This window comes from Meriones unguiculatus, chromosome 4 (genome assembly GCF_030254825.1).
Source record: "Meriones unguiculatus strain TT.TT164.6M chromosome 4, Bangor_MerUng_6.1, whole genome shotgun sequence".
NCBI classification, from domain to species: Eukaryota; Metazoa; Chordata; class Mammalia; order Rodentia; family Muridae; genus Meriones; species Meriones unguiculatus.
The window spans coordinates 69,669,494-69,684,311 of NC_083352.1; the positions used below are offsets into that span (position 1 = coordinate 69,669,494).

Here is a 14,818-nt window from a genome sequence, read left to right on the forward strand (position 1 = left end):
AATTATATCCCTCTGTATATTCAGACATCTGAATCAAGTGTCGCAGGCAGGTAGGGGTCAAAGATGGACAGGTTGGAGAAGAATTGATTTAGCCTCTATAGAAGAGTCTTGAGATTAGAGAGCCAGTGCCTAGAGCGCCCTCTCCATGCTACCCTGGGGCAGCTCTAGGTGACTCAAGGATGGGAAGAAAGTAGTAGCCTCCGGATCCCTCAGTCGAGACTGCCTTAGTTCGCTCAGATGGGGATCTCATGACTTTGTCAAATTGGCGGTAACAAACGCCTCCAGTTGCGGTGGGACGTGGGGAAAGGAAAAGGACCGTGAGAGCACCGCCCTCCACCAAGCCTGGGCGGGATCAGGGCTCGGGCGCGCCCTAATAAAGGTTGAGCGGCGCAGAGCAGAGACTGGAGCCTCAGAGCACGGTGGGTCATCAATCCTGTCCTTGCTTGTCAGCCGGCGCCCTTCCGCTGCAGTCACCGGTGAGTGCTGTTGGTTTGAAGCGAGGCTGGCGGTATGAGGCAGCCAGACCTCCTGCACGTCTCCCTTCCCCCCACTGTACCTTGGCCAGCCGGACTGTGGGCGAGCTTACCACTCCAGCCCACCGCGCCCCTCTACAGTGTGGGTCAATGCTGTTGTGCGTGTCCAGAGCCCGCAGAGAAGAGAGACTGCGAGGCTTGGGGAGTTTGGTCACTGCTGACTTGCCCTGCAGGGGTCCTGGCGCTTCTTCCCTTGAACTGCCATAACACTCCCACCTTCAAGCTGCTCTGCTTCTTGCCCTGATGTCTTCCTTCCTTTGCAGAACTGGGGCCCAGCGCCCGGGGTTCACTACCATGGAAGTCTGGCTGGCGTGCCTGCTCCTTTGTGCTGTGGTGGTGAACAGCTCTGCAGTGAGTGGCCTCCCTGTTTTAACCGTCTCGGGAAGGGCTTGCAGGACCCCTAAACAGCATCAGGGAGGAAGGGGGGCTGCATGGGGAGCTGGGATCCTTAAGCATCAATAGCAGGTCGAGGCCTTCCTGGGGAATGACGGGGAGCTTGTGCACCAGAGATTTGCACTATCTGACAGGAGAAAGAAAAGCCAATGAGACTGCTTTAGCCCAAGAGTGCGCCTGGTGTGTGTGAAGTTTGCTTCAGTCAGCCCATGTGTGGGCACTGGAAACTCATGGCCTTCATTTGGAAAGCTGGCTAGAAACAAAACAAACAAACAAAAACAGACTGGAGATGGGAAGGATAAAAGAGAGAGAGAATGAGAATAAATATTACTGGAGGGAAGAATGGATTTCGAGGTCGGGGCCTCTTTATCCTGAACATGGATTCCCTGGAGCATGTCACTGCTGGTAACACCCAGTTTCATCTCTTGCAGGGTAGCCATGAACCTGGAGCTTCTGATGAATGTGAGTATCTACTTCCTTTGCACAATAGTTGACTGCACAGACATCTTGAAAACCTTCGGAGGCATACCCTCCCTGTCCCCCCCCCCCCCTAGGCCGGTTCCTCCCTTGATCCTTGTTTATCCCACCTTTGCACTTGCTAGCAAACTGTGGCTGTCAGAATGGAGGAACATGCGTGTCCTACAAGTACTTCTCCAGCATTCGCCGATGCAGCTGCCCAAAGAAATTCCAAGGGGAGCACTGTGAGATAGGTACGGGAATTTGGACTCTTCATTGGGAAGGAGGGGAGGACCAGAGATTGCAGAACAGGGAAAGATAGCAGAGCAGAAGCTTGGCCTGGTGGTGTAGGTCTGTAAGGCCAGCACTTAGGAAGAGATTGAAGAAGAGAGTATTAAGTTTAGGCCCAGCCCAGCCTGGGCTTTGAGGTAAGACCTTGTCTCAAAAGGTGGGTTAGGCAAAGCTAGAGAGATGGCTCAGTGATTAAGAATACTGGCTGCTCTTCCACATGGCCTATAGTTTGATTTTTGTATCCACATGGTGGGTTACAGCCATCTGTACTGTACCTCCAAGTCCCAGGGTCTCTGATGCCCTCTTTGGCCTCTTCCAGCAGTCATGCACATGGTGGTGCATAGATATACAAGTAGGAAAAACACCATATACATAAAATAAACAAATAAATAACATTAAAAAAAAACAAGCAGCAGAAGTTAGGAGTCATACACATAGTAGGCCACAGAAATATGGGAAAAAAGGAGAACTTCCTAAAGTCACCTGCCAGTTCTGAAACTATGTCACCTCTGAAATGCCTGTCTAAATTTCCTCCTTTTTTCTAATATTCTATAATCCTCAAATCATTTCTAGATACCTCAAAAACCTGCTATCATGGAAATGGTCAATCTTACCGAGGAAAGGCCAACACTGACACCAAAGGCCGGGCCTGTCTGGCCTGGAATGCCCCTACTGTCCTTCAGAAAACCTACCATGCCCACAGACCTGATGCTCTTAGCCTAGGCCTGGGGAAACACAATTACTGCAGGTAGGTGGAGACTGAGTACTAAGAATCCTTCCCATGGGAGCTAAGGAGATGTCTCAGCAGTTAAATGCATAGGCTGCTTTTCCAGAGCATGTAGGTTTGATTCCCAGCATCCACATGGCAACTCACAGCAGTCTGTAACTCCAATTCTACAGGACCCAATACCCTCTTCTGGCCTCAATGGGCAAGCATGCATAGGTATAAATACAGGAAAACACCCATATACATTAAAACACACACACACACACACACACACACGCCCGTGGCCTCTTAGAAATTTATGTTTCTAAGCCCCTGGTATACTAGTACAGGAATGGGGCTTAAGAATCCAAGTCTCTGATTGACATTTTGGGTTGGAATGACATTCCCTATCCTTTCATGTTACCAGGAACCCTGACAACCAGAGGCGACCCTGGTGCTATGTGCAGATTGGCATGAAACAGTTTGTCCAAGAATGCATGGTTCATGACTGCTCTGTTAGTGAGTATCACTGACTGCTTATGACAGTGGTGTGGAAAGAGACAAACATATATTGTCCCCTTCCACTACAGGAGAAATGAGAAATGAGGTTTGCCTCAGTGGGAGTCTTCATTCTTTGCTGCCTCCCCAAAATATGTATCTCTTCCCTTTTTTAGGCAAAAAGCCCTCTTCCTCCCTAGACCAACAAGGGTTCCAGTGTGGCCAGAAGGCTCTAAGGCCCCGCTTTAAGATTGTTGGGGGAGAATTCACTGTCATTGAGAACCAGCCCTGGTTTGCAGCCATCTACAGGAAGAACAGGGGAGGGAGTCCTCCCACCTTTATGTGTGGTGGCAGCCTCATCAGTCCTTGCTGGGTGGCCAGTGCCACACATTGCTTCATGTACGTACATCCCTCTGCCTTTTCTCTCTGACCCTTCCACCACACCCCAAACGTGTCTCTTTCTCCTTCCCTATGGAATTACACTGTAATTCTCCTGCTAAGCCTCTAATCACACAGCTTATGGCCTTAGGCACAAGTAATACTACTTTGAGGCTTCTGTGATGGAAAGGAGAAAGTAACAGGACTTCATGAGATCAGGCTGACATGTCTCATTTCTCACAGTAATAACCCAAAGAAGGAAGACTACGTAGTCTACCTGGGTCAGTCAAAGCGGAACGCCTATAATCCTGGAGAGATGAAGTTTGAGGTAGAGAAGCTCATCTTGCACGAGGACTACAGTGCTGACAGCCTGGCCCACCATAATGATATTGGTGAGCAGAAAACTTAGTTACCAGAAAGGTGATGGCCAGCAAGAGTGGTAGAAGGAAAGGCTAAATTAGTGGTGGAAATTGTTGGGTGACTTGAAGTTCTGGCTTTTTATGACAACTGATGGGGAAGAGATCTGAGTGAAATACATGAGAAACTGAGAGGTATAGTGCTCCTCTGTAAAGACCTTGAATTTGCCAAACAGGTAGATTCTCCCCCCAACTCATTTATTTTAAGACAGGGTTTCTCTGTATAGCCTTGGCTAGACTCACTTTGTAGACCAGACTAGCCTCAAACTCACAGAGCTCTGCCTGCCTCTGCCTCCCCGAGTTCTGGGATTACAGGCATGTGCCACTGTGCCCAGCTACAGGCAGTCTTCTAAGTAGAAATAATCCTGTCAGCATATGGCTCAGTCTGGGAATGCCCTGTCTATGCAGGACGGATGCTGGTTCTGTCTATACCAGAATTTAGAATTTGTAAAGCAAAGCTTGGCTGGGTTTCAGCTCAGTTTCCTCAGCAGGAAACAACCTGTTCAGTTGTATATGGTGGCTCTGGTTGCCTGAACATCTGTCATCGGCTGAAATAAAGCATTTAGAGAATGTGGAAGGGGAGGCTTCTGGGTGATAGATAGATACCAGTAGGCCTTCTTGGGTGTTCCACGAATCCAGTGTCATGAGTGTCGATCAATACTTAGCATTTGGAAGGGAGAGATGCTGACCATCTGCCCTGGTAGGTGATAATCTTTTCCCTCTGATCTTTCCTATCTCCAGCTTTGCTGAAGATACGTACCAGCATGGGCCATTGTGCACAGCCATCTAGATCCATACAGACCATCTGCCTGCCCCCAAGGTTTGGTGATCCCAGTTTTGGTTCAAACTGTGAGATCACTGGCTTTGGACAAGAGAGTGAAAGTAAGTGACTGTTGAAGCTGACTGAGGAGGTTCTGGGGGAGTGTTATTGTGCAGAATGACTGCAGCAGACTATCAAAGGAAGACTATGGAGACAGGGGTGGGAGCACTATGGAGGTGACAAATAGGTCCAGGGATAGAGTAGGGAGTGAGGGTCAACCAAGTCAAACAAGGATGAACAATTATGGGTGAGTAAAGGCTCAGATGGAGTAAACAAAGAATAAGGGATTTCTATTGTTGAGATATTTTTTATCTTCAGCCTTGCAGACAGTCTCAGTTATAGATACATATTAATGTGAACATCTACCTCCTCCATCTAGCTGACTACCTCTACCCAAAGAACTTGAAAATGTCAGTTGTAAAGGTTATTTCCCATGAAGAGTGTAAGCAACCCCACTACTATGGCTCTGAAGTCACTTATAAAATGCTGTGTGCTGCTGATCCACAGTGGGAAACAGATTCCTGCCAGGTAAGACTCTCAAGCATTTCTTTTTATCACCTCCCAAACTCCCCAGAGCTCTGGATTTGATCTGACAGCTCTGGGGAGTCTCTTTCTGGCCAACAACCTAACAATCAAGTACTTAGGTCTTTGGGAGCATATGCCAGTACTTATAGATTCAAACATTTGGCATGAGACTGTGCTACACACTTTAGACTAAAAGGGACCAAGACCATTTTTTAAAAAATAGACATGGTGGAGCATGCCTATAACCCTAGCACTTTGGAAGCTGAGACAGAAAAATAATGAGTTCAAGGCCAGCCCAAGCTACAAACAGAGAACTCAAGGCCTGTGCTACCCTTTCTCAAATAAAACAAAATCAAGCAAAACAAAAAAATCCACCCTTCCCCCCCCCCCCAAAAAAAAAAAAAAAACAAAACCCAGTGGTATAGTGGTAGAGTTCAATTCTCAACTCAGGGAATGTAGACCATAAGAAAAACTAACAGGCTGGGAACATGGTTTAGTTGGTAGAATGCTTCCCCAGCACGAATGATGCCCTGAATCCAATTCCTGTACTGTGTGTAATGACCCACACCTGTAATATCATCCCTTGAGGGGATCAGAATCAGGAGTTCACAAGTTCTTCAGCTACATAGTGAGTTCAAAGCCAGCCTGGAATACATGGGATCACGAGGCTCTGTCCCAGTCTCAAAAACACAAACAAACAACAACAAAACACTGATACTATTCACATCACTTCTGGGCCTTTGGCTAAGAACAGGTGAAATCAATGATTCTGTACTTCATTGTTCAGGATCTATATTCATTGTGAATTGCAAAAAATCAGGTATTAAGGGAGGGGATGCCTTAAAGAGAATATGATGTGGTAATTAAGACATGGAAGGAAAAGGGAAGCATGTTTCAGTTATTATGTTCCAAGGTGAGGAATAGAAGGATCTGGGAAAGTGGGTTGAATAGTGGCAGATGAAAGCTAAGTAAAATTGTTTACACTTGATTGGGTAGGAAACAGGGAGTTGCCAAGTCTCAACTCTAGGAACCTCTCCCTGTTCTCTCAGACATGTTGGGTGGTGACCCTTTCTTCACTTCTTCCAGAGCTCACTTCTTTATCTTTGGCTTCCCAGGGAGATTCTGGAGGACCTCTTGTCTGTAACATCAATGGCCGCCCAACTCTGAGTGGGATTGTGAGCTGGGGCCGCGGATGTGCGCTGAAAGACAAGCCAGGTGTCTACACGAGGGTCTCATACTTCCTGAGCTGGATTCAATCCCACATTGGAGAAGAGAATGGCCTAGCCTTCTGATGGCCTCCAGGTAGCTGAAGGGAGAAGAACATGGGTCACTCATTTCCATGCTGACCATCATCTCTGCAGCAGGGTCATCGTCAAACAGAGGGAAGAAGCCAAGTAAGATAGGCTCTGCATTGATCATTTGCTTGTGCTGCCCGCCATGGTGAGCACCAATAACTTCACCCTCAGACACAGGCCTGGGTGCTGGCCACCCAGATTCTCCTAACCAGGATGGAAAGTTGGTCCTGACTCAGGATGATATTGAGCAGGAGTTGTCTTTTTATGGACTAAAGCCATCTGCAGTTTTAAAAAGTCTCCTGTGTAAGTGTAGGAGGAGAGCTGGTTCCTCTAACGGGTCATTCATGAGGTCTGCTGTTGGGAAATAAATGATTTCCCAAGTAGGAAGTGTAATAGCTGAGGTATTTTGAGGGGGCTTGTCCAATATGAGAACAGTGGTTTGAGGAGTAGAGACACTAATGATTTGAGGGAACAATTCTAGCATTCTATGAACAGATCAGGAAATCATAGATAATGTGTACATGTGTGTTTACTGTGAACAGGCTGTGTGAGCCTGAGCAAAAGCTGATTTATTCCTGTGTATAATGGCAAGTCTAGGTATTTCCCTAACTCTGGACTGTGATGTGGGGGGCCTCTTGGTCTTCCATGTAATGCTCCATGTGAATGTACCATTCTCGGGCATGACCTGTGACCAGCACTAAACGTCTGTTTCACTTTTTATGTAGATGTCCACTTATTGGCCAGTTGTCTTTTTTACTAGTTAGCCTGTTCATCCAATCCTCACTGCGTGGGGTAAGGACCACTCCTATATACTTAATATTTAATAATTATGTTCTGCTATTTTATTTATATCTATTTTTATAATTCTGAATACAGGTGATTAATAAAATGTGATTTTTCTGAAGATTCTGCTTTCTCCATGGTTCTTGTATGACAGGGAAGTGGGGACAGTAAAGGAAGAACACAATGAAGGTCACATGCAGCTTAGTATCATTTGGGACTTGCTTGGACTCTTTTGGACAAGTATGCTTAGATGAGTGAAAACTGCTGATTTTCCAGGCATGGTAGTCAGTGCCTATAATCCTAGTAACATGAAGGCTAAATAGAGATTGGTATAAATTCAAGGTCAGCCCAGACTACATGGTAATCTCTACATAGCAAGACACTGTAAAAAAAAAAAAAAATCACAAAGAAAAAAAGCCAATTCAAACAAAACAGCAATGTGGGTGCTGAAGACATGGCTAGGTGGTTAAGAGTGCTTGTGTACTTGCTGCTTTTGCAGAGGTCTGGAGTTTGGTTCCCTGTACCCACTTCAGGTGGCTGAAACTACTTGTAACTCTTCTGGCCTCTGTAGGCACCAGCACCCGTGGACACATATCAATAACTAAAAATAAATCTTACAAAAAAACCAATAAAAATATCAGTATGAGTGGGTATGATTTCTCGTGTCTGTTTTCCCAGCATGTGAGGGAGGAGGACTGGCATTGAGTTTGAAGCCAACCTGGCTACAGATTAAGTGTTAATCTTAAAAATAAAACAAATAAAAAACAAAACCTGGGCGATGGTAGTGGCACTCCTTTAATCTCAGTACTCAGGAGGCAGAGTCATGCAGATCTCTGAATTTGAGGCTAGCCTGGTCTACAGGGTGAGTTCAAGACATCCAGGGCTACACAGAGAAACCCTGTCTCAAAATAATAAAGAAATAAACAATAGCAATAATAACAATAATAACAATACCAAACCATTGTGAATCTGACATTCCAGAAACAGCAAACGTATTGGGATATCTGTGTGTGGGATGAGGCTGAGGCTCCTCTGTGGTAATGGAGCACGTCTACACTGAATGTGGCCTTGGAAAGGAAAGGTTAGGAGAGTTCCAGATCCAGTCTCCACAGCTCCTAAGTTACAAAACAAGCCACAGACTATGTATGGCTTGGGAAGTGGGCTCACAATGGCCTCAGCAGACTGGTGCTCTTGTGCACTGTAGCTCTTTCATTATGTATTTATTTTTGAGATGGCAGCTCACTGTGTAGCTCTGGATGGCTTGGAACTCAATATGTAGACCAGGCCTGACTGTGCCTCCTGAATCCAGAGATTAAAGGCATGCACCATCACATCCAGCAGTGTGCCTATTTTTGTTGTTGTTTTGTTTTTGAGACAGAGTTTTCTCTGTGTAGCCTTGGCTCTCCTGGATTCGCTTTGTAGACCAGGCTGGCCTTGAACTCACAGAGACCTGTCTGCCTCTACCTCCCTGAGTGCTAGGATTACAGGCGTGTGCCACCATGCCCATGGAAGTGTGCTTCTTTTATAACTGTATACAGTGGTCCTCCCCTCCCCCTTAATTTTGGTACTGAGAATTGAATCCTATATTTGAGGCCACATCTACCTTTTTACTTTAGTTTTTAGTTTTGACATAAGGTCTTACCGAGTGGCGAGGCAGACCTTGCCCAGACGACTTCATACTTGGGGCCCTCCTGCTTCAGCAGGGGTTAGGCTGCTCTCTGCATGCCCCGCTCGCACAGATCCTACTGAGTCTTAGCTGTACCCATATTCTCTTTACTCTGTTCCCACCAATCCTTGGGCTGACCTCAGCCAAGAATGTTTGCACGAGTGAAAACCGCTGATCCACAACACCACCCTACATATGTGACGTCCAGGGAAAACAAAACATAATTACCCTTGATCTGCATGTGGGGCTAGTGCAGCATTTCCTTGTGTGTTAATGTCACTCATTGCTATTCATGAGACCAGGGAACTCATAATTAAAGCTGGATGATGGACTGAAGGTGTTGACCACATGATTTGAATCAAACATCAGGTTCTGAGGAGCTGATACATAGAATACATAGAAGGTAGGCTGGAAAATATAATTAGATGCTAAAATATTGGAATTTCCAAGTCACATTTATGAGTTTTGGCAGGGTTTCTAAATAGTCACCTGAGAAGCCTTAGAAAATACATACACACCTATGGTCCACCTCTTAGAGATTATGATTCAGGTCAGGGCTGGTGCCAGGGCTTGTGACTTGAGGGAAGCTCACTAGGTGTTTTTGATATGCACCACTGACTGAGAACCCCAGGCAGCAATAAGTCAGAACCCATGAAGAGCCAGAAAATTCAAGACGTAGTCATCATGAATTCTCTGCATGAACAGCCAGTTTTGCGAGTGGAGTTTTGCAGATACAAAGTCTCCTGGGGGTTCTGTGGATCCCTGTGCTTTTAATCCTATGACCTAGCACAGTTTTCCCCCACACAGTGCAGCTGTGTTTCAGCATGGGTTTTGCAATCAGGTGGCTTGAACTAGAATTCTGGCTTTTAACACTAGCTAAGTGGCTTGGAAAAGACCATTAGCCTCTCTGTCTGTGCCCCCTGCCCACATTTCCTCCACCATAAACAAACAAACCAAAAAAACAAAACAAGGCCACTGAGAAAGCTCATCCGTTTAAGGCCCTTGGTGCTAAGCCTGACAACTTGAGTTTGATCCTCAGAACCTACAGGGTAAAAAGAGAGAACTGACTCCAGAGGTTGTTCTCTGGCTTCAAGTCATTGTTGTAGCACATCTGTACCTGCACGCACACATGCACACACATATGCACACACACACACACACACACACACACACACACACACACACACACAGTGTGTAAGTAAATACCTCAGGGTTTAATGGAACCCTTTTCTGTCTCCCACCCTGGGATTGCAGAAGTGTTTCTGGAAGCAGATATTTGCTGGGAAAGAAAGGACATGGTTAGAAGTTAAGGGGCCCAGCCCAGGTTGAGTTGCTATTCAGCTTCTTCATTTCTTCCCCAGGGGCCAAGAAAGATCTTGTTCAAACTTGAGCAGCTATAGCACAGCTCCCAGACAAGGAGAACAGGAAGTCTGAGCCCAACTGGCAGGTTGAGCAATGAGCCTGCTAACAGTCAACAGACTGTTTATTTCTTAGCCATCACCTCTGCCTTCAGCTATCTTGTCCTGAGGCTCTAGCTGCTTCCCCCACAACTGTTTTAGGGCTCTCAATCCTGATTTAATCTTTACCCTCATTCCAGGAAGAAGATACTGTAATACTTGTGGCCCTATTTTACAGTAGAAAAAGCAAAGGCAGAGAGATACTGACTGTGCATGGCAAACAGAACTTCAAATGCAGAGTCAGGTTTTGAACTCTGGTAGCTGTATAGTCTGTTGTCCCAATGTAAGGAGAGCACACCCAGTCACCAGCATAAAGAACAACTTTACCCGGATCAAGCAACCTCAGCCTTTTCTGCTGAAATCTAGTTTCACTGAGGTGGTTTCCGTTTTCACCAGAATCCTTCCTTTAGAAATATTCTGTGGCCAATTCAATTATCAGGGACTCAACTTGATTTCCATAATGCTGCCTCTTTCCCAAGCCAGCACCCTATAACAGCCACACCCCTGCATACTCATTCCTACTGAGCCTACCTTCCTTCCTAGCAGGAACCATATAAGCTCTTTCTTGAATCAGACAGTGTGAAGTTGCTGAGGAACACTTAAATTAACAGCCTTGTGGAGATGTAGTCCATATATTATACAATTCACCCATTTAAAGTACACAACTGGAGGATTTTCAGTATATTTACAGAGTTGAGCAACATCACAATCAGTTTAGAACATTTTCATCACCTCACAGAGAAAACCTGAACCAATGAGCAATTGTTTTTTTCCCCCCTTCCTAGGTCCTCAGCCCTAGGCAGCTTCTTACCCACTTTCTATCTCTGTGGGTTTGCCAATTCTGGATACTTCACATAAATAGAATTATATAAAACACAATCTTGTCTCTATCCATTAGCATCATGCTTTCAAGTTTCATCATCCTGTAGCATGTGTCAATATTGCTTCTAAGTTTTAAATAACAAATTGGGGAGAAAGATGGTTTAGGCCTTTTTCTGACCTTGAAGTCACATTGAGATTCAGCAACCATCTTCTTTTTTCCTTCCTTCCTTCTTTCTTCTCCTCTTCCTTCTTCTCCCTCATACCCTGTTATTTTTTTGAAACAGGGTCTGGCTATGTGGGTGAGGCTGGCTTGGAACTCACTGTGTAGCTCAGGTTGAATTTCAATTCAGGATCCTTCTGCTTCAGCCTCCCAAGTACTTTCCAAAATATTGGATTTTTCTTTTATTTCTCTAAAATGTTTATATTCTATTTTATGTGTGTGAATCTTTTGCCTGTATGCATGCAAGTGTACCATGTGTATGCAGCTTAGAAGAGGGTGTCAGTTCCCTGAAACTGAAGTTGCAGATGGCTATGAGCTGTCATATGCAAAACAGCTCCTAACTAAGGAGCTACCTCTCCAGTCCCTTTCTTTTTTTTCTCTTCTTTTTCTTTCTTTTCCTTTCTTTCTTTCTTTCTTTCTTTCTTTCTTTCTTTCTTTCTTTCTTTCTCTCTCTCTCTCTCTCTCTCTCTCTCTTTCTCTCTCTCTCTCTCTCTCTTTCTTTCTTTCTTTCTTTCTTTCTTATTTTCTTAATTTCTGTCTTAGTACATATATGCCAAGCATTCTTAGATGCTGGAGATAGAAGAGCAGACAAGTCAATCCTTGGGGTTAAGGTGCTAACAACTTGAGGAAGGAAAAAGAACCATAACCATAATCTAATGTGATAATAATTTACAATAAAAGTCTATTTGTATGAAATGCAAAATGCACAACAGTAAGATAACAGAGCTCTTAGTTCTGTTTTGGGAGTCAAGGAAGATTTACAGAAGAGATACTATTTCTTTTAGGTCTTTAAAGATACACAAAATTTTCCAAATAAAGAAAAAGGTATTCCAGGCCTAGGAAAGACTATGGAGAAATGAAAAGGCACAGCAGTCTCAAGAAATGACAAATAGTCTGTCTTGGAAGAGCCAAGAATCTAAGTGGCTATAAGTAGAGGAAGCAGCTAGTAGATGAAGGAGCTGGTGGGATCCAGTGGGTGAAGGTTATTAAGAGGACTGACGCCCTACAGCACACACCATCCCCTTTGAGCTCAATACAGCAGCTTCTATCTTAAGACACCCTCAGGTAGCCCCTCAGTTCTCTTCTCCATCATGTAGATACTAGGAATTGAACTCAAGCTGTCAGTCTTGGCAACAAGGACCTTCACCCACTGAACCATCTTGCTGGCTCTTATTATTACTATTAGTTTATTAACTAAAAATTTCTACCCAGTTGTAAAAAGAACTATACAAGAAAAATAATCTCATAGTATTCAGTCATTGTTAACATCTCTGGCTTTGGGGTTTCCTTTTCATTTTGACTTGACTTTTTTTTTTAGTTTCTACTTGACTTTGAATATTTGGCTTCCCAAAGCCAGATACTAAATCCTTTCTTGTTCCTACCCTAAACTTTCTCTAAAGAACTATTACTCATGCTCTTGCTTAAATCACCACCAACAGATGACTCACAAATGTTTGCCAGACTTCTAAATGACAGTCCCTTATTTTCTAGTGCCTACTTGTCACTCTGGTTTATTGACACACATAGCTACCTGAAAACCAGCTTTCATTGCTCTCAATTCCAATTTAAATTTCTTCCATTGTTTTCTGGGTGATAGTACCACAACCTCACAATTATGCAGCAGAAATCCTGCAGTCATCTCATTGTTCCTACCTTCTAATTCTATCTATTACAAAATCCCAGGCATTTTGTCCAGTATCTCTTGAAGTTTTCTAGTTTTTCTAAAGACAGGTCTTAGGTAGTCTAGGCTGGTCTTGAATTCAGGGTACAATTGAACACTCAGTTGCTTCTGCCTCCCAAATGCTGGGATTATAGGCAAGTGCCACCATGCCTAGTTCATGTGGTACTGGGGACTAAAGCCAGGAACTCCTACACACTAGCTAAACACTCTATCACCTGAGCCCGGTGATCTATTTCTCTCCATTTCCACTACCAACATTAGTTTCTTTTAGAGAGCCAAAATTATATTTTCTTAGCTGCTTGTACCTACCTAAGACCTCGTTCTCTGTCCACAGTCTTACTGTGCCATGCGCCCCTCTCTGCTGTACTAGTAACTGTTGCAGCTTTACATTTGCTGTGTCATTAGCTGGTTAATGTGTGTGCTTTTCTCCCACCAAATTATAGACTTCATGAGGTCAAGTACACTGCTTTTGATCATCACTGAATATGGCACACATCTAATTTTTTTTAATAAATGCATTCTGATGTATATGCTACTTTAAAAAAATAATGTGTTCATATTCTAAATATAATTTTCTATCTTTTTTTCATAATTATTTTATCACTAGCTTTTTCCTTTGGCATAAGAAATCTCTTTAAGCTTGGCTTAGTGTCACACACCTTTAATTCCAGTACTTGGGAGGCAGAACCAGGGCTATGTAGAGAGACCCTGTCTCAAAAACCAAAGCAAGCAAACAAACAAAAAAGCCAAGCTGCATATGTACAGTATAGTTAATTATAACACTCATTCAATTTGCCTTTCAGAATAGAGGCATCATAAAGTATGTGACAGTTCTTTGTAAATATTTATGCATGAGACATTATCATTTGCATGTCAAAGGAAATGTTTACATTTCTTTCTAGTGCCATTCTTTCCCCTGCCATTTTACTTGTTTTCTTGTTTGTTTTTTGTGCCTTTGTTCAGATGATCGTCCAGTAAGGTCTAAAATAACTCATTAACTTTAATGTTTTACTAATTCAAGGATCTCTTTCTCTATGTGTATGTGTGTGTATTGCTAAAAAAAAAAAAAAAACAAAACAGGCACGATGGCATACACATCTATAATCTCAGCATTTCTCAGGCAGAGTCAAGAGAGTCAAGAGTTTTAGGCCATCCTGGACTATATTAGGACCTATCTAAAAACAAAACAACCTCTTCTTATAACAACAATAAAATTCTGCTAAAAGTCAGACCCTAACAGTTACAAGGTATGGCTGGCATATTTTGCCCTCTGCCCTGAACTTTCTAGCCCAGAGGCTGGGCTTCCCCTGTCACAGAGTCTCTTCCCTATTTCATCTAGACATTTTGGTCTCTCTCTGCCCATCCCCCTCCTTCTTTGCCCCTCCCACTCAGCATTTCTCTTTCCCCCTTTTCCCCTATCCCTTCATGGTCTTTCTTTCTGCATGTTGATTTTCCTGGCCCCATTGCTTGGGACCAAGAGCTGCTCCAACAAGTTTTCAATGGAGAAAACCTATCATCGTGGTGCTGAAACCTGGGAAGGCAAGCCAGATTAAGCTGGCCGTGGGGAGCCATTCTTCTCCCCCTGTTTTTCTCTCTACCTGACTTGATCCATTGACTTTTGATCTAGCAGGCGTCCTCCTCCCTCTCCTTTCTCAGCGGTTGCCTAAGAAGTGCTGGATACTTCTTCCAGGTACGTCTTCCTGGGGTCCCCTGCCTCACCAGGGCAACCCCATTCCTGAACAAAACAAAAACTGGTCTTTGTTCCAGGAAGCCTTTGAATTGGAAATGTTCTTTCAAAGGCTACTTCAACCCCACTGTTCACAATCCCCACTAGAGCTCACAAGCCCCCTTTCTCCTGGACAGCCTTAGCAGTTTAAA

General features: G+C 44.2%; 1 protein-coding gene across 1 annotated transcript; it reads left to right on the top strand.

Annotated features, from left to right (window-relative positions):
• Positions 1-246: 246 nt before the first annotated feature.
• Positions 247-7,215, top strand: Plau (plasminogen activator, urokinase). The gene is made up of 11 exons (XM_021643016.2): positions 247-476; positions 797-884; positions 1,358-1,388; positions 1,529-1,636; positions 2,247-2,421; positions 2,807-2,898; positions 3,054-3,276; positions 3,499-3,647; positions 4,413-4,553; positions 4,871-5,019; positions 6,132-7,215. Exons 2-11 carry the CDS (start codon positions 828-830, stop codon positions 6,306-6,308), a joined length of 1,302 nt encoding a protein of 433 aa, XP_021498691.1. The 5' UTR covers positions 247-476; positions 797-827; the 3' UTR covers positions 6,309-7,215.
• Positions 7,216-14,818: the final 7,603 nt, after the last annotated feature.